At 36.0% G+C, this 19,505-nt stretch overlaps 2 protein-coding genes across 3 annotated transcripts; both read left to right on the top strand.

Moving 5' to 3' along the window:
- The first annotated feature begins 2,253 nt into the window (after positions 1-2,253).
- LOC137731566 (acylamino-acid-releasing enzyme) lies at positions 2,254-8,872 on the top strand. 2 transcript variants are annotated; one of them, XM_068470704.2, is made up of 18 exons: positions 2,254-2,435; positions 3,293-3,468; positions 3,644-3,953; positions 4,145-4,366; positions 4,468-4,686; positions 4,813-4,887; positions 5,183-5,321; positions 5,905-6,056; positions 6,156-6,235; positions 6,324-6,445; positions 6,534-6,612; positions 6,688-6,865; positions 7,048-7,108; positions 7,416-7,538; positions 7,734-7,931; positions 8,094-8,162; positions 8,371-8,447; positions 8,560-8,872. In XM_068470704.2, the coding sequence occupies exons 1-18, from the start codon at positions 2,278-2,280 to the stop codon at positions 8,621-8,623; spliced, it is 2,502 nt and encodes an 833-aa protein (XP_068326805.2). In that variant the 5' UTR covers positions 2,254-2,277; the 3' UTR covers positions 8,624-8,872. The 2 variants fall into 2 exon arrangements, with proteins under 2 accessions (XP_068326805.2, XP_088543846.1); XM_088687720.1 differs by having other exon boundaries at positions 8,371-8,473; positions 8,515-8,872.
- Positions 8,873-10,351: 1,479 nt separating this feature from the next.
- LOC137731020 (acylamino-acid-releasing enzyme) lies at positions 10,352-17,008 on the top strand. The gene is made up of 18 exons (XM_068470061.2): positions 10,352-10,543; positions 11,391-11,566; positions 11,742-12,051; positions 12,243-12,464; positions 12,566-12,784; positions 12,912-12,986; positions 13,282-13,420; positions 14,004-14,155; positions 14,255-14,334; positions 14,423-14,544; positions 14,633-14,711; positions 14,787-14,964; positions 15,142-15,202; positions 15,511-15,633; positions 15,829-16,026; positions 16,189-16,257; positions 16,466-16,542; positions 16,655-17,008. Exons 1-18 carry the CDS (start codon positions 10,389-10,391, stop codon positions 16,716-16,718), a joined length of 2,499 nt encoding a protein of 832 aa, XP_068326162.2. The 5' UTR covers positions 10,352-10,388; the 3' UTR covers positions 16,719-17,008.
- The last annotated feature ends 2,497 nt before the right edge of the window (positions 17,009-19,505 follow it).

Genomic DNA, 19,505 nt, shown 5'->3' with positions numbered 1-19,505 from the left:
GAGTCATTTTTCAAAAAAAAAAAAGGATGTCTTAACAGTTAGACATGATTTAATGAAATTATATAGTTGAGATTAAATCACAGTCATAGAATCTCAACTACAAAATTTCATTAAAGTCAAATCTAACGGTTGTCTTATTTCTTTTTTTGAAAAATAAGAATCTCTTCGCTTAAAGCTTCCTCTATATATATATATATATATATATATATATAATTACCATTCTAAAAATCTTATTCTACACTCCAAATTTTCTATATTATGAAAGAAAAATACACTACACTTGTGAGGAGTGTAGAATGAAATTTTTTGAGTACCAATAACACTTCTATATATATATATATATGTATATGTATATGTATCGTAAATATATATGATTCTAGTCAATAGATGCTTATATATTTTGTATTATTCTCGTCAATTTCTTTGTTGTCCCACCTGGCAACTTTTTTTCAACTTACACAAATTTCTAGTCAACTAGGTTAATGGGTAAAGCCACAGCCAGGGCCATCACTCCATAATCCTATACACCTGTTTTCTTCAGATCAAGTGGATATAAAAGATTGGATTTCTGATCAGAGCATTAAGGCGCACTCTACTGATAGTATCACTGAACTATGAGGGCGGCTAAGCCTGTATAATACCGAGTAGGTCCGACATACGAACGTTTGTCTGAACAAATGAGTTCAGACAATGTTCGTATGTCATAGGCGTTTGAGTAGTTGGATGTCAGTAAGTATTCAATACTAACCTTAAACCATTTATCTAACTTGTGAGAAAATTCGAGTCATGAATTAATGTTTGACGGTAGAAACTTAGAAAGAAGCCAAAGATAGGTTGCCGTGTGGGAGAGGTCGCACTGCAGAAATCTTAGTGGCGAGACCTAACATTTCCATGATCCATCCAGTGTTTGACTAATGCTCCATGGTATGATTTAAAAGTCATGGTACAGTGTTGACTTACCTGGCAACACACATGACGAGAAGGGGGAATATAAAACCAATTATACGACAATTTGCCTTGTTTGATGGGCAGGATTCGTTTGAATTGAATAATTCATTGGATTTAATGAATGATGAATGAAGAAGTGAATGTTTTGTCCGTTAAAAGATGAACTAGTCATGAAAATAACTTGTCTATTTCATCCTATCATTTTGAGGGAATTTGGAGGAATAAGTTTTCGTCACAACTAATTCATTTTCTACCATTACTTGGACAAACTATGCAAGGGTGTATCGACTTCTTCATTCAACATTCTAGCGAGGTATCCAATATGAGTGAACCCTATACACAAAATGAGCCGGGAGTTTTCATAAATAGGCTCCTTTAATAGCCTCGTTTTGAAGAGAAAAACCTAGGACCTATATATTGCTGCACTCGACCGTTATTGACATTAGTCGAGAAATTTTTTTCTATAATACCTTTTGGTATGTTTGAAGATATTGCCTCCTCCAAACTTCTCTTTGAATAGCTAATGCGGTCGGCGGCACTCTCATTTATTGTGCAATTTTTGCCATACCAAACTAAGGGTTGCTCAACAAGCATCAAGCCCCAAAATCAAAAGCATCGGTTAGAGAACAAGGAAAAAAAATCTGAAGAAGAAGAAGAGTAGGAAAAAAATAAATAAGTAAATAAACAGCAACTTACCAGCCGCACCCACAAGAAGCAAAAAACATCGAGCAACAAGAAATGTAAAATACCTCAAAAGTGAATTACCATTCAAATGTGAAGAAAATAAATTTATGAAAACAACCACTAATTCAAATGGAAGAGCCCGTCCAAAATTTACAAGCGAGAATGAATTTGGATAAGCACAACTAATAATAATAAATAAAATCCCTCAATAAAAGGCCGTGCTAGGAAAAAAACAAAAAAGAAAAAAAAAACCTCCAAAGAGGAGGATAAATTCGGAATTCAATATGTAGAATTTTAATTTGCAGAAATATAGTAATCAAAACAACGTAAAATTTAAACAGCTTAATAACAGTTTATAGTTGAGATAGAGTTGGTCCTCACACAAGCTCTCAAATAAAACTGAATTTATTAATCGTTTCATATGATTCAATTAAGATTATTATATGAAAATATGGTCTATCATATTCTTCTCTTATTTGAGAATTGAAAGATATTTTATTTTGTAGTCAATCTTAATTTCTATTTATTCATTTTCTTCCCCAATGAATAGTAATATATTTATTAATAATAAAATAATAAAAAACTCAATTTATTATACTTTAGGTGGAGTAAGTAACACTCAGGATAGAATCATAGAAGGCAGAAATGAATGGAATAAGTCCGCGTAATAAAATCGTGGCGAGTCAGCTTGCTTCGTCCCACTCCAAGATTCCCTCCTCCTCTTCCTATTTTATCTCACCTTCACACCTTCTTCTCACACCCAGGAGGAGCAGTCGCAGACCCTTTCGCTATTTTCTCTCTACGTAAGCTCTCTCTCTCCCTCTCCTATCTATATTTACCTGTGTACTCTCCTTGCACTGTTGACTTTTAGTCGTCGAATCCAAGTTTTTTGTGTTATTTCTTCCTTTCTTTCTTCATCTCACTTTGCTCGGTGCTTTGATTCATTTATTTTTCGTTGCGTAGAGTGGAAATCTTTGAATTGAATTGAATTGAATTGAATTACATGTTCGTTTGAATTCTTGAACTAGTGTGCGATTGATGGAATGGCCATATAGAACAACTTAAAAAGATTCCAACTTTAATCCACCTTGCCCGAATTCTCGGCTACCTTTTTAGTAGATTGGATCAAGGCGATGGGTATTAAATTTGGTTGTGCAAGTGTAAATTGAATTGAGTAATTTCCTTGACCGAAAGAGGCCTCAAGACTTTCTGTAGCCGAAACTCTTACAGGTGCTATGTGGTAGTATCGAATGTGTGAGTTTACTATATGCCAATTCCAAGTTATGTAGAATTTGAGGTGGCAGATTGACTTGAAGAAATTTCAGGCAGCTGTTGTCGATGTTGATCAAAATAATCAAAGTAGCATCATTTTTCATGTTAAGTAGAATTTGAGGTTGCGGATTGCTTGTTTCTGTTGTCTGGAATATATCATACTTCTGCTGTATTCGATTGATGAAGGAATGACATGCTAAAACTCATTTGTTTCATTTAAAAGGAAAAAACAACAAAATATAGTTTCTTTTTTCTTTTTCGTTCTAGGAGATTTGCTGTTTTTTTATGACCAGTGCTACTGACCGTTTGAGTTCTGAGCTACTGCATAATTTCATTTGTCCTTTGACATCACATATTGACAATATCTTCCATGCAATCTACTCTGTAGTAAAAGATTGTCAACGCTTTTAGCCATGGGCAGTTCTAAAGATGGTCCAGTGAAGGAGATGCCTCTCGGGGTAGATGCAACAACTGAGGAAGAATATGCATCTCAGTCTAGGTTACTTCAAGACTTCACTAGTATTTCCAGCATTGACAAGGCATGGATTTTTAAATCTGATAGCGGTACGATTTCTCATTCTTCTAACATGCACGTTCTTATCCTTACATACATGCAACCGATTCATATATATATGTACATTACATACGTAAGGAAATACATAAACACATGTACTTCCTCTCTAATTGAAAGCCAAATAATTTTTCCTAATGAGGACATGCACATTACACTTTGTTTCAGGAATTGGGTCTCAGGCAATGTTTTCAATTAGTCAACCGAATCTTTTGGCAAACAAGAGGAAGAAATTCATTCTATCCTCTCATATTTCAAGAGAAAGTAACAATTCTGTAAACTTCCAATGGTCCCCGTTCCCGGTTGAGATGACAGGAGTATCTGTATTTGTTCCATCCCCGTCCGGTGCAAAGCTTTTTGTAGTTCGGAATCCTGAGAACGAATCTCCCTGCCAATTTGAAATTTGGGGCCAAGGTCAATTGGAGAAAGAATTCCACATTCCCCAATCTGTTCATGGTTCAGTTTATGCTGATGGATGGTAAACATCGTGAATGCAGTCTTTCCAATTATCGCCATACATGATATTTGATGCTAGTCTTGTGTACTAGACGTTTTGTGCTTTATGCCTTTAGTGATAGTAGTAGAATTACGCCTCTGTTTTGATCATTAATCTTTTCATATATCTAGATTTCCTCCAGCATAAAAGAGTTCAAATTTTCAATGATACAGGTTTCAGGGAATTTCTTGGAACGCTGATGAAACTCTCATTGCTTATGTTGCTGAGGAACCAGCTCCCTCCAAGCCCACATTTACAGGTCAGGGGTACAAGAAAGGTAGTTCCACGGATAAGGACTTTGGTAACTGGAAAGGTCAAGGGGATTGGAAGGAAGAATGGGGGGAAACCTATGCTGGAAAAAGGCAGCCTGCACTTTTTGTCATCAATATTAACAGGTCTTTAACAATTGGTTTAGTTTCTATTAGTACCAGGATTAGAAGTAAGGAGATTTCTTGTTTAAATGCCCGGCTAACTTTAATTATCCTATGCTGTACAGTGGAGAGGCACAAGCTGTCAAAGGAATTGAAAAGTCTTTGAGTGTTGGTCAAGTTGTATGGGCGCCACCAGTTAAAGGCTCGCATCAACCTTTGGTTTTTGTTGGGTGGTCAGAAGGTATCAGAAAGCTTGGTATCAAGTACTGCTTTAACAGGCCCTGTGCATTGTATGTGGTCAAAGCACCAAATTTTGAATCAGAAGCCAATGGATCTGAACTCAAGTGAGTTGCTTTGTGCAATACTTATTGTTACTTTTTGTTTTTTTGGATCTTCTGCTTGTTAATTGTTTTGGAAATTCATTGTGCTTCTACATTTGATATAACTATAAATTTCTTTCACTGTTCTAGAGCTAGTTCAACTGAAGATCTTCCTGCTGTAAAGCTGACTCAAAGCATAAGTAGTGCTTTCTATCCACGGTTCAGGTAACTTTTTCCCCCATCAGACACTTAGTTATGTGTTCGTGTGCACTTGACCAGGGTCTGTAACATCGTGCGGTACTCAAATTTAGTCCATGATATAAGTTTTTGACTTTTATAGCCTCTCTTTTAATTTCAAAACGGAAATTGATATCTTAATATTCATTGAAGTTTGATGAACATTTGAATCGGAATTGTACTGATTGTTTCATATTATCCAATAGATGGTTGATTGTTTCAAACATCATTACGATTACTGATTCTGATTGTATTTGAAACATGATCAATGTAATTTTGGCAGCCCAGATGGAAAATTCCTTTTGTTTTTATCGGCTAGAAGTTCTGTGGATTCTGGGGCACATTCTGCAACAGATTCTCTTCACAGAATAGACTGGCCAGTGGATGGAGTGCTATCCTCATCTGCAAAAATTGTTGATGTGGTGAGCTCTCTGACTTTTATCTTTCTGTTTACTAATCAACTTTTATTTCCTGATTGGTAATTTAAACTACTCAGTTCATTCCGTGTGCATGTAAATTATGGACAAAGGTTCATTTGTTAGCACGTGCTTATAAGTAAGCATTAAGCATTTCCTTGTAAAGGTGTAAACTCATACGGGTTTGCATTCCACAACTGTTAGGATTAAAGATCGTGGTTCGCTTACTTGTTTTGGTTGGATGCTGTTTTGCTGTTTGCTAGTTGCTACCATATACCAGTGGAATGTTCTGTAGTTGATTTGTAAATTCGATGTTGTTATCATACACACTGAGGATGAAATTCAATATATAGAAATTTCCTTTGACCTGTTTTCTTCCCTTTTTTTTATTCTGGTGTGCGGTACTTTTGTGCATGGGTAGTGAAACCTTGAACTCTAGGTTAATTGTCTTCAGCAAAAGGTTTTCATTTCATGAAGGTGATATCACACAACATAATAATATAAGTTTAGGAAATATTTTATGAATTTTTCTCTCTTTTATCTCTCTCCCTGCTTATATAACTACACTTAATACATTTCTTTTTTGAAGATTCCTGTTGTTATGTGTGCTGAGGATGGTTGCTTCCCTGGGCTTTACTGGTCAAGTATCCTTAGTAATCCATGGCTTTCTGATGGATGCACAATGATCATATCTTCTATCTGGGGTAGCTGTCAAGTGATACTTTCTGTGAATGTTTTGAGGTAACTATAATGACTAATCATATGACACTCGTATCTCCATAAGGTCGTTACCTTTTTAACTTTTTATAACTGACCTATGAAAGTTATATGGAAGTACAGTGGCGAAGTATCACGTATCAGCTCTGCTGATTCAAATTCATGGGATGTTCTTACACTGGATGGGGACAATATCATTGCTGGTAAAGAAGTTGCCATTTTTTACTGATAATTACTCGGAAAAATTTACTGATCAATAACGAAATTTCACTTTATCTTTGATTTCTGAAGTGTCTAGCAGTCCAGTAGATGTACCTCATATCAATTATGGTTACCTTGTTGATAAAGAAAGTACAAGTACCGCATGGAGTTGGTTAAATGTATCAAGCCCCCCAAGTGAATGCTCTGAGAAGGTCCATTAATCTGCTTTTCTATATTTCCACATATCAAGATTATCTTCAAGGCTTACATCTGTTCAACTTATGTTTCAACTTGCCATAGGTTAAATCTTTGCTTTCCTCTCTGCAATTCAGTATACTGAAGGTTCCTGTCAGGGATGTTTCTGGTAGCGTACCAAAAGGTATTATAAACCAATTATTTCTTGTGTGTCAATAAAATTGATTTTAACATCCTGTACATGCTTAAAACCTTTCAGGAGCTACCAAACCAATTGAAGCCATATTTGTGTCTTCCAAAACTAAAAGAAATGATTCGTTTGACCCATTAATTGTAATCCTCCATGGAGGCCCGCACTCTTTTTCATTGTCAAGCTTTTCAAAGTCCTCAGCATTTCTCTCTTCAGTTGGGTTCAGTTTGTTACTTGTAAATTATAGGTAAGCTCTTATGCTCCTTTTTGTCCTTTCATTCTGACTTTTCCTATCAGGGTCAACAAAATTGTGCTCCAATCTTGTTCAGATATTATGAGATTGGCCTACGGATATGAAAAGAAGTAACCATTTCTTTTAACTTCATCGGCTTTTATCTTGCATTGTTCTGACATGTTAGTTTATCTCAGAGGTTCGCTGGGATTTGGTGAAGAAGCACTTCAGTCCCTTCCAGGGAAAATTGGGTCCCAGGTGCTTACCTATATATATTTACCTTTAATCTGTTCTACAGCAGTGTTATTTTTTGTTATCCGAGATGGCATTGTTCCTTAGGGGAGCGTATTCTATAGCTCCTGTTTATTTATGTAGAGCCCCATGTTGGGCCATTTAATACTACTTTGGTATCATACAGATAGACATACACTCTCTGGCATAACTATCTGTATATGCTTATGTATGCTAAGAATTTACGTTGTTAATATATTTGTGTAACTAGTATTTACTTTATGTATCTGCTTTTGTATTTGTAGACCCTAATATCTGAGTTTATTCACTACAGGACGTGGATGATGTGCTGGTGGCTATCGATCATGTCATTGACAAGGGGCTTGCCAGTCCATCAAAAATTGCAGTTCTTGGTGGTTCTCATGGCGGCTTTCTGACTACTCACTTGATTGGCCAGGTCTGGTAGTTTTGTAAAAAGCATGACTGTTATTTTTTAGTTGCTTTGAGGCTTCTCGCTTTAAGCTTTTTTCTTTTTTTGTGGGGTACTAAAAAAACTTTTTTATTTTATTTTTGAAGCATCTATTACTTATGCCCGCTTGGTAGACGATCATTTTTTAGTTATACTCGAGAGTTGAACATATTTATGCTGCAGGCACCAGATAAGTTTGTTGTGGCAGCAGCGAGGAACCCCGCCTGTAATCTCGCATTAATGATCGGTACGACAGACATCCCAGATTGGTGCTATGTGGAGGCCTATGGAAGTGAGGGTAGAAATAACTACACAGAAGCTCCTTCTGCTGAGCATCTGACTCTCTTGCACAGCAAATCTCCTATTTCACACGTCTCAAAGGTGCTTGTTTAAGCTTTTTCTCTGCTACTATATTATTTACTTACTCTTGATTTTGAAGCTTATACTATAAATTTCCTTTTTGCGAAGAAATTCAATAATTTAAAAAGATTTTATATAGTAAGAAGTTTGCTATTTGTAACTTTTTGAAGGATCTATCCGCAGGTCAAAACACCCACCCTTTTTCTTTTGGGTGCTCAGGATCTTCGTGTTCCAGTTTCTACTGGATTTCAAGTAAGTTAACATGTTCTCCTAATGAAATACACCTTTTCTCCTTAATAGTTTAACAACGAAACAACTGCTTGGATAATTATTGTTTTAGTTTTCGTCTTTTAAATTGTTTTCCTTCCTCCCAAGGGGGTGTGATGATTTTGATTCATAGACGTTTGCATAATTGGAATGATGGGAGTAGAAAAGTGATTTGGATGTTTATTATTCGTAGTATGCTCGGGCGCTTAAGGAAAAAGGAGTTCCTGTCAAAGTCATTGTGTTTCCACAGGATACTCATGGAATTGAGAGGTAAGCTTATGATCCAAATGTGCTTTGTGCATCGTAGTCACTAGTCACTACAAGCGAGGTCCTAAAGTTTCATGCTCGGATTTCCATCTTATACGAATTTGTGTGTTTGCAGGCCACAATCGGACTTCGAGAGCTTTCTCAACATTGGTGTCTGGTTCAAGAAGTATTTATCGTAAACGAGCAGGCATTTCTTCCCTGCTTTTACCCCCGTAGTTCGACGTCAAGAGCTTTCTTAAGATGGTTGCTTTTATGGCACAGTACAAATCAATCTACAATTTACAGTCAAGTAGGTTGAATCCACCTTGAATCTGGATGAAAAACTATTGAATCCGGCTTGCGTTTGCTCGGCATATGTAATCTGGATGAAAAATTATTCTACTTGAAAATTTATGATTATTGAAATCAATAATACAACTTCAACCGAACGATTACGTATTACTATTAATATTGTTTTGCTTTAATGCCATGTTTGGACCTGTTTTTTCAATTTAGCCCATGTGTTTGTATGTGTTAGTGAATGTAGGGTAATTTGTTAAACAGTCTTTAAGTGAGTATAAACGTCTTTTTCTCACCCTTGTGAGATAACAGGGGCATGAATTTTCCTTGGCTTCATACTACACATTACATTTTTTATTTTGTATAGCTTTTTCAATCTACATTTGTCTTAGATTCTAATTAATTTATAGAATGAAAAGACTGGATAAATGACGTTTGGATTGCAAAGCCTCACCACAATATGTAGAGAACAATTTAATTTCCAATTCCCCCCTACCTTGAATTAATACTTATATAATAAGCATTAAGTACAACTACTTAGTACTACAATCTAGTGATATTTTTTTTCACTTGTAAGTGAGAGGTTTTAGGTTCGATTTAATGAAAAACGAATTTGAATCACATTATTACTAGCTCATTGTGAGGTTAAGCTCAGCTCCTCCTTTTTAATGTAAATAATATCATTTCTTCAACGAATAATAATAATAAGAACAAGTACAAATTGATTATTGAAGTCATAGTCTTTTTTTCCTTGTCTTTATTTTTATTTTTATTTATTTTTTTAATATCAATGAAGTCATAGTCATTAGCAACTAAAATGGGCCTATACACACAGAGACACAAAAGACCACTATCACCCTTTAAGCTTTCCCTCCAATCATAAACCCTAACTTTGCAAACCTTCAGCCGCCGGTCCTTTACTTAGGCTTGGGCCGGTGGCAGTCCCTCTCCCCTCTTTCTAGCATCCCTTCATCCTAACCTCTCCACCCCTTTCTTCAAAAGGTTTTTACTAGAGAAACCTTTTGAACATGAACGACCAGGAATGTAGCTCTTATTTTGAATAGTATTTTCAGTCTACACCACAGAAGCAAACAACTTCCAACGGCAACATTGCTTGCGCTTAGCAGACAATCTGATCCTATCATTCTTCCCTACCTTACACTCATATAACCTTAGGAAGTCATATTTGTGTCTAGCCTGCTTTTTTAACACATTTTTACTTGGAAATTTCATCCCAACATCAAATTGTGGGTTTTCCATATTAGTCAACATTAAACTCTTTGCATCTACAACTATGTCATTCTTCATTAAAGTTCAGTGGCAAATGTAGTTGAGTTATACTGCTTCTCATCCCTGTTCAAATCCTCAACTTGTATATCTGCTTCCCTTTTCTTTTCTTTTTTTTTTTTGGTTTCTCACTGCGTCCAATAAAACTCTATGGTGTATCTGCATTGTCATTGAAATTGTCATCTTCAAGAATTGCATCATTACGCTCATTGTATAAGGAACTGTCTGTATCAGAATCACCATAGAATAGTAATATATTTATTTTCTTTTTATTCATTTTCTTCCCAATGAATAGTAATATATTTATTAATAATAAAATAATAAAAAACTCAATTTATTATACGTTAGGTGGAGCAACACTCAGGTTAGAAGGCAGAAATGAATGGAATAAGTCCGCGTTATAAAATCGTGGCGAGTCAGCTTGATTCGTCCCACTCCAAGATTCCCTCCTCCTCTTCCTATTTTATCTCACCTTCACACCTTCTCACTCCCAGGAGGAGCAGTCGCAGACCCTTTCGCTATTTTCTCTCTACGTAAGCTCTCTCTCTCCCTCTCCTATCTATATTTACCTGTGTACTCTCCTTGCACTGTTGACTTTTAGTCGTCGAATCCAAGTTTTTGTGTTATTTCTTCCTTTCTTTCGTCATCTCACTTTGCTCGGTGCTTTGATTCATTTATTTTTCGTTTCGTAGAGTGGAAATCTTTGAATTGAATTGAATTACATGTTCGTTTGAATTCTTGAACTAGTGTGCGATTGATGGAATGGCCATATAGAACAACTTAAAAAGATTCCAACTTTAATCCACCTTGCCCGAATTCTCGGCTACCTTTTTAGTAGATTGGATCAAGGCGATGGGTATTAAATTTGGTTGTGCAAGTGTAAATTGAATTGAGTAATTTCCTTGACCGAAAGAGGCCTCAAGACTTTCTGTAGCCGAAACTCTTACAGGTGCTATGTGGTAGTATCGAATGTGTGAGTTTACTATATGCCAATTCCAAGTTATGTAGAATTTGAGGTGGCAGATTGACTTGAAGAAATTTCAGGCAGCTGTTGTCGATGTTGATCAAAATAATCAAAAGTAGCATCATTTTTCATGTTAAGTAGAATTTGAGGTTGCGGATTGCTTGTTTCTGTTGTCTGGAATATATCATACTTCTGCTGTATTCGATTGATGAAGGAATGACATGCTAAAACTCATTTGTTTCATTTAAAAGGAAAAAACAACAAAATATAGTTTCTTTTTTCTTTTTCGTTCTAGGAGATTTGCTGTTTTTTTATGACCAGTGCTACTGACCGTTTGAGTTCTGAGCTACTGCATAATTTCATTTGTCCTTTGACATCACATATTGACAATATCTTCCATGCAATCTACTCTGTAGTAAAAGATTGTCAACGCTTTTAGCCATGGGCAGTTCTAAAGATGGTCCAGTGAAGGAGATGCCTCTCGGGGTAGATGCAACAACTGAGGAAGAATATGCATCTCAGTCTAGGTTACTTCAAGACTTCACTAGTATTTCCAGCATTGACAAGGCATGGATTTTTAAGTCTGATAGCGGTACGATTTCTCATTCTTCTAACATGCACGTTCTTATCCTTACATACATGCAACAGATTCATATATATATGTACATTACATACGTAAGGAAATACATAAACACATGTACTTCCTCTCTAATTGAAAGCCAAATAATTTTTCCTAATGAGGACCTGCACATTACACTTTGTTTCAGGAATTGGGTCTCAGGCAATGTTTTCAATTAGTCAACTGAATCTTTTGGCAAACAAGAGGAAGAAATTCATTCTATCCTCTCATATTTCAAGAGAAAGTAACAATTCTGTAAACTTCCAATGGTCCCCGTTCCCGGTTGAGATGACAGGAGTATCTGTATTTGTTCCATCCCCGTCCGGTGCAAAGCTTTTTGTAGTTCGGAATCCTGAGAACGAATCTCCCTGCCAATTTGAAATTTGGGGCCGAGGTCAATTGGAGAAAGAATTCCACATTCCCCAATCTGTTCATGGTTCAGTTTATGCTGATGGATGGTAAACATCGTGAATGCAGTCTTTCCAATTATCGCCATACATGATATTTGATGCTAGTCTTGTGTACTAGACGTTTTGTGCTTTATGCCTTTAGTGATAGTAGTAGAATTACGCCTCTGTTTTGATCATTAATCTTTTCATATATCTAGATTTCCTCCAGCATAAAAGAGTTCAAATTTTCAATGATACAGGTTTCAGGGAATTTCTTGGAACGTTGATGAAACTCTCATTGCTTATGTTGCTGAGGAACCAGCTCCCTCCAAGCCCACATTTACAGGTCAGGGCTACAAGAAAGGTAGTTCCACGGATAAGGACTTTGGTAACTGGAAAGGTCAAGGGGATTGGAAGGAAGAATGGGGGGAAACCTATGCTGGAAAAAGGCAGCCTGCACTTTTTGTCATCAATATTAACAGGTCTTTAACAATTGGTTTAGTTTCTATTAGTACCAGGATTAGAAGTAAGGAGATTTCTTGTTTAAATGCCCGGCTAACTTTAATTATCCTATGCTGTACAGTGGAGAGGCACAAGCTGTCAAAGGAATTGAAAAGTCTTTGAGTGTTGGTCAAGTTGTATGGGCGCCACCAGTTAAAGGCTCGCATCAACCTTTGGTTTTTGTTGGGTGGTCAGAAGGTATCAGAAAGCTTGGTATCAAGTTCTGCTTTAACAGGCCCTGTGCATTGTATGTGGTCAAGGCACCAAATTTTGAATCAGAAGCCAATGGATCTGAACTCAAGTGAGTTGCTTTGTGCAATACTTATTGTTACTTTTTGTTTTTTTTGGATCTTCTGCTTGTTAATTGTTTTGGAAATTCATTGTGCTTCTACATTTGATATAACTATAACTTTCTTTCACTGTTCTAGAGCTAGTTCAACTGAAGATCTTCCTGCTGTAAAGCTGACTCAAAGCATAAGTAGTGCTTTCTATCCACGGTTCAGGTAACTTTTTCCCCCATCAGACACTTAGTTATGTGTTCGTGTGCACTTTACCAGGGTCTGTAACATCATGCGGTACTCAAATTTAGTCCATGATATAAGTTTTTGACTTTTATAGCCTCTCTTTTAATTTCAAAACGGAAATTGATATCTTAATATTAATTGAAGTTTGATGAACATTTGAATTGGAATTGTACTGATTGTTTCATATTATCCAATAGATGGTTGATTGTTTCAAACATCATTACGATTACTGATTCTGATTGTATTTGAAACATGATCAATGTAATTTTGGCAGCCCAGATGGAAAATTCCTTTTGTTTTTATCGGCTAGAAGTTCTGTGGATTCTGGGGCACATTCTGCAACAGATTCTCTTCACAGAATAGACTGGCCAGTGGATGGAGTGCTATCCTCATCTGCAAAAATTGTTGATGTGGTGAGCTCTCTGGCTTTTATCTTTCTGTTTACTAATCAACTTTTATCTCCTGATTGATAATTTAAACTACTCAGTTCATTCCGTGTGCATGTAAATTATGGACCAAGGTTCATTTGTTAGCATGTGCTTATAAGTAAGCATTAAGCATTTCCTTGTAAAGGTGTAAACTCATACGGGTTTGCATTCCAGAACTGTTAGGATTAAAGATCGTGGTTCGCTTACTTGTTTTGGTTGGATGCTGTTTTGCTATTTGCTAGTTGCTACCATATACCAGTGGAATGTTCTGTAGTTGATTTGTAAATTCAATGTTGTTATCATACACACTGAGGATGAAATTCAATATATAGAAATTTCCTTTGACCTGTTTTCTTCCCTTTTTTTAATTCTGGTGTGCGGTACTTTTGTGCATGGGTAGCGAAACCTTGAACTCTAGGTTAATTGTCTTCAGCAAAAGGTTTTCATTTCATGAAGGTGATATCACACAACATAATAATATAAGTTTAGGAAATTTTTTATGAATTTTTCTCTCTTTATCTCTCTCCCTGCTTATATAACTACACTTAAATACACTTCTTTTTTGAAGATTCCTGTTGTTATGTGTGCTGAGGATGGTTGCTTCCCTGGGCTTTACTGGTCAAGTATCCTTAGTAATCCATGGCTTTCTGATGGATGCACAATGATCATATCTTCTATCTGGGGTAGCTGTCAAGTGATACTTTCTGTGAATGTTTTGAGGTAAATATAATGACTAATCATATGACACTCGTATCTCCATAGGGTCGTTACCTTTTTAACTTTTTATAACTGACCTATGAAAGTTATATGGAAGTACAGTGGCGAAGTATCACGTATCAGCTCTGCTGATTCAAATTCATGGGATGTTCTTACACTGGATGGGGACAATATCATTGCTGGTAAAGAAGTTGCCATTTTTTACTGATAATTACTCGGAAAAATTTACTGATCAATAACGAAATTTCACTTTATCTTTGATTTCTGAAGTGTCTAGCAGTCCAGTAGATGTACCTCATATCAATTATGGTTACCTTGTTGATAAAGAAAGTACAAGTACCGCATGGAGTTGGTTAAATGTATCAAGCCCCCCAAGTGAATGCTCTGAGAAGGTCTATTAATCTGCTTTTCTATATTTCCACATATCAAGATTATCTTCAAAGCTTACATCTGTTCAACTCATGTTTCAACTTGCCATAGGTTAAATCTTTGCTTTCCTCTCTGCAATTCAGTATACTGAAGGTTCCTGTCAGGGATGTTTCTGGTAGCGTAACAAAAGGTATTATAAACCAATTATTTCTTGTGTGTCAAAAAAATTGATTTTAACATCCTGTATATGCTTAAAACCTTTCAGGTGCTGCCAAACCAATTGAAGCCATATTTGTGTCTTCCAAAACTAAAAGAAATGATTCGCTTGACCCATTAATTGTAATCCTCCATGGAGGCCCGCACTCTGTTTCATTGTCAAGCTTTTCAAAGTCCTTAGCATTTCTCTCTTCAGTTGGGTTCAGTTTGTTAATTGTAAATTATAGGTAAGCTCATATTCTCCTTTTTGTCCTTTCATTCTGACTTTTCCTATCAGGGTCAACAAAATTGTGCTCCAATCTTGTTCAGATATTATGAGATTGGCCTACGGATATGAAAAGAAGTAACCATTTCTTTTAACTTCGTTGGCTTTTATCTTGTTCTGACATGTTAGTTTATCTCAGAGGTTCGCTGGGGTTTGGTGAAGAAGCACTTCAGTCCCTTCTAGGGAAAATTGGGTCCCAGGTGCTTACCTATATATATTTACCTTTAATCTGTTCTACAGCAATGTTAGTTTTGTTATCCGAGATGGCATTGTTCCTTAGGGGAGCGTATTCTATAGCTCCTGTTTATTTATGTAGAGCCCCATGTTGGGCCATTTAATACTACTTTGGTATCATACAGATAGACGTACACTCTCCGGCATAAATATATCTGTATATGCTTATGTATGCTAAGAATTTACGTTGTTAATATATTTGTGTAACTAGTATTTACTTTATGTATCTGCTTTTGTATTTGTAGACCCTAATATCTGAGTTTATTCACTACAGGACGTGGATGATGTGCTGGTGGCTATCGATCACGTCATTGACAAGGGGCTTGCCAGTCCATCAAAAATTGCAGTTCTTGGTGGTTCTCATGGCGGCTTTCTGACTACTCACTTAATTGGCCAGGTCTGGTAGTTTTGTAAAAAGCATGACTGTTATTTTTTAGCTGCTTTGAGGCTTCTCGCTTTAAGCTTTTTTCTTTTTTTGTGGGGTACTAAAAAAACTTTTTTATTTTATTTTTGAAGCATCTATTACTTATGCCCGCTTGGTAGACGATCATTTTTTAGTTATACTCGAGAGTTGAACATATTTATGCTGCAGGCACCAGATAAGTTTGTTGTGGCAGCAGCGAGGAACCCCGTCTGTAATCTCGCATTAATGATCGGTACGACAGACATCCCAGATTGGTGCTATGTGGAGGCCTATGGAAGTGAGGGTAGAAATAACTACACAGAAGCTCCTTCTGCTGAGCATCTGACTCTCTTGCACAGCAAATCTCCTATTTCACACGTCTCAAAGGTGCTTGTTTAAGCTTTTTCTCTGCTACTATATTATTTACTTACTCTTGATTTTGAAGCTTATACTATAAATTTCCTTTTTGTGAAGAAATTCAATAATTTAAAAAGATTTTATATAGTAAGAAGTTTGCTATTTGTAACTTTTTAAAGGATCTATCCGCAGGTCAAAACACCCACCCTTTTTCTTTTGGGTGCTCAGGATCTTCGTGTTCCAGTTTCTACTGGATTTCAAGTAAGTTAACATGTTCTCCTAATGAAATACACCTTTTCTCCTTAATAGTTTAACAACGAAACAAGTGCTTGGATAATTATTGCTTTAGTTTTCGTCTTTTAAATTGTTTTCCTTCCTCCCAAGAGGGTGTGATGATTTTGATTCATAGACGTTTGCATAATTGGAATGATGGGAGTAGAAAAGTGATTTGGATGTTTATTATTCGTAGTATGCTCGGGCGCTTAAGGAAAAAGGAGTTCCTGTCAAAGTCATTGTGTTTCCACAGGATACTCATGGAATTGAGAGGTAAGCTTATGATCCAAATGTGCTTTGTGCATCGTAGTCACTAGTTACTACAAGCGAGGTCCTAAAGTTTCATGCTCGGATTTCCATCTTATACGAATTTGTGTGTTTGCAGGCCACAATCGGACTTCGAGAGCTTTCTCAACATTGGTGTCTGGTTCAAGAAGTATTTATCGTAAATGAGCAGGCATTTCTTCCCTGCTTTTACCCCCGTAGTTCGACGTCAAGAGCTTTCTTAAGATGGTTGCTTTTATGGCACAGTATAAATCAATCTACAATTTACAGTTAAGTAGGTTGAATCCACCTTGAATCTGGATGAAAAACTATTGAATCCGGCTTGCGTTTGCTCGGCATATGTAATCTGGATGAAAAATTATTCTACTTGAAAATTTATGATTATTGAAACCAATAATACAACTTCAACCGAACGATTACGTATTACTATTAATATTTATTGGCTTTAATGCTATGTTTGGACCTGTTTTTTCAATTTAGCCCATGTGTTTGTATGTGTTAGTGAATATAGGGTAATTTGTTAAACAGTCTTTAAGTGAGTATAAACGTCTCTTTCTCACCCTTGTGAAACTTTTGAACATGAACGACCAGGAATGTAGCTCTTATTTTGAATAGTATTTTCACTCTACACCACAGAAGCAAACAACTTCCAACCGCAACATTGCTTGCGCTTAGCAGACAATCTGATCCTATCATTCTTCCCTACCTTACACTCATATAACCTTAGGAAGTCATATTTGTGTCTAGCCTGCTTTTTTAACACATTTTTACTTGGAAATTTCATCCCAACATCAAATTGTGGGTTTTCCATATTAGTCAACATTAAACTCTTTGCATCTACAACTATGTCATTCTTCATTAAAGTTCAGTGGCAAATGTAGTTGAGTTATACTGCTTCTCATCCCTGTTCAAATCCTCAACTTGTATATCTGCTTCCCTTTTCTTTTCTTTTTTTTTTGGTTTCTCACTGCGTCCAATAAAACTCTATGGTGTATCTGCATTGTCATTGAAATTGTCATCTTCAAGAATTGCATCATTATGCTCATCGTATAAGGAACTGTCTGTATCAGAATCACCAGTGTCATTATCATTATCACTTCCCTCATAAAGGTAATTCTCTGTATCAAATTTTTGCTCATCATCACGGCATCACCATCATATTCACACTCCTCAGTTTGTATGGGTACATCATAATAATATTGAGGCTCACCATGATACAAAGCACTTTTCTCTTCTTGAAATAAGAATTCATTGCTAAGACCATTTAGGCAATACCTATTTTCATCAACCTGACTAAACAATTCCGTAGGGAATTCCTTGAAAGATTCTTTATAATTTATTTGAGCTTGTGACAATGGTGGTTGGGTTAAGTCCTCGATAACTTGAGGAAAATCTGCACACATAAAATGAAATACGTTTTATTATTAAAGAAAGACATCAACCGATTACACAATGCTACCTTTATCAAAAGAAGAAAAAAGCATATAATTCAAAGGAGCTAACTTTGGTATTCATGGTTTTATACGAAAATTTGCAACCAATAAAAACCAAGTAAAGTGAAATCCCTATTTTCCTTCAGTCTACCAAACTATCTCAATTCATTATGAAAGCACACAATATATCCAACAAATCAAACCCTAGCCCCCAACAATATTGAAAAATGAAGACGATTGCCACCTTGGTTGTTTGGTTCAATTGATCTGCTTGCCATCTTCTCTGGAGTAGTCACCAAAATCTCAGTCGGCAACCCCATAATCTTTAAATTTTTGACCTAATGGATGTTGAAACCCTAAATCGCATGGTATTCAAGTGAATTGAACGAAGTGTCAATTTTTGAATATATGCATTATATCTATTTAGTGGGTTTACAATAAAATTACTTTTTTGTCCTCTCACGTGCCTGCCACATGTCAATTTTAACGATTCTTTAACGGATTTTCTTGAATTGGCCAACAGATATAAACACAATGATCATTTTGGCCAAACTGAAAACACAGAAACTAAATTGGCCAATAGAGTAAAACACACATACCTTTTTGACATTTAAGCCTAATAATGAATACCTAAGAAACCCAAAAATATTTGCAATAATCATATTAACCAAGTAACAACAAGATGAAATATTCCAAAATTTATTTAAACTTTCAAGCAATGCTTCTTTTTTCGATATGGAATTCATACTTGAACAATAATCTCTCATTCATTTGACCAAATACCAATATAAAATCTAAGGTCAATTACAATTTACACTTTTCAAGTTTGAAGTGATTTTCAACCACAGGGTTCTAATTTTCTCACCTTGTGCTTTGAAGTTTGGAAATTGTATTAACTTACACATTTTGTCTCTTTGAATATATAACCCTTCATTAAATTGATGAGTTTGTTTTTCTTAATGTGGTGCAGTTGTGGCATATACGTTAGCCATACAAGAATCAATGCAAGTCACATAACCAATTCCTGAGGTTTTAGCTCCTGAGCTTCGAAAATCTACAAGAGTGAGAAAACCAGCAATTTCAGACGATTTTGTGTTATATTTGAGTGAAGCAGATATCAACGTAACATTGGTGAGCCTTCTACATATAAGGAGGCTGTAAGTGGACTGCAACGAGAAGAATGGATGAAAGCCATGGAAAGTGAGCTTGAATCCATGGAAAATAATAAGGTATGGGAACTGGCAGTATTACCAAATGGAGCAAAACAATTGGATTTAAGTGGGTGTTTAAGACCAAGAAGGACTCCAAAGGGGAAATTAGAGATTTAAGGCTAGACTTGTAGCCAAGAGATATACTCAGTGACAACTTTGAGATGAAAGATATTGGCAAAATACTAAAGAGGTTCAATATGTCAGCATGCAGTGGTTGTGATGTGCCAGTGACTAAAGGAGATAAACTGAGCAAGCTGCAAAGCCCTAGAACTGAAGCTAAAAAGCTTGAGATGAATGACAAATCGTA

This window comes from Pyrus communis, chromosome 16 (assembly GCF_041283825.1).
Source record: "Pyrus communis isolate YQ-2024b chromosome 16, ASM4128382v1, whole genome shotgun sequence".
In the NCBI taxonomy this organism is placed as follows: Eukaryota; Viridiplantae; Streptophyta; class Magnoliopsida; order Rosales; family Rosaceae; genus Pyrus; species Pyrus communis.
The sequence above is the reverse complement of the archived record's forward strand: the minus strand, read 5'-3'. Positions and strand labels throughout refer to the sequence as shown.

Coding starts and splice junctions, on each gene's coding strand:
- LOC137731020 (XM_068470061.2), top strand. CDS start 10,389: ATGAATGGAATAAGTCCGCGTTATAAAATCGTGGCGAGTCAGCTTGAT. Junction 12,987..13,281: donor GCTTTCTATCCACGGTTCAG/GTAACTTTTTCC, acceptor TAATTTTGGCAG/CCCAGATGGAAAATTCCTTT. Junction 15,634..15,828: donor CTACTCACTTAATTGGCCAG/GTCTGGTAGTTT, acceptor TTTATGCTGCAG/GCACCAGATAAGTTTGTTGT.
- LOC137731566 (XM_068470704.2), top strand. CDS start 2,278: ATGAATGGAATAAGTCCGCGTAATAAAATCGTGGCGAGTCAGCTTGCT. Junction 5,322..5,904: donor CTGCAAAAATTGTTGATGTG/GTGAGCTCTCTG, acceptor TCTTTTTTGAAG/ATTCCTGTTGTTATGTGTGC. Junction 7,539..7,733: donor CTACTCACTTGATTGGCCAG/GTCTGGTAGTTT, acceptor TTTATGCTGCAG/GCACCAGATAAGTTTGTTGT.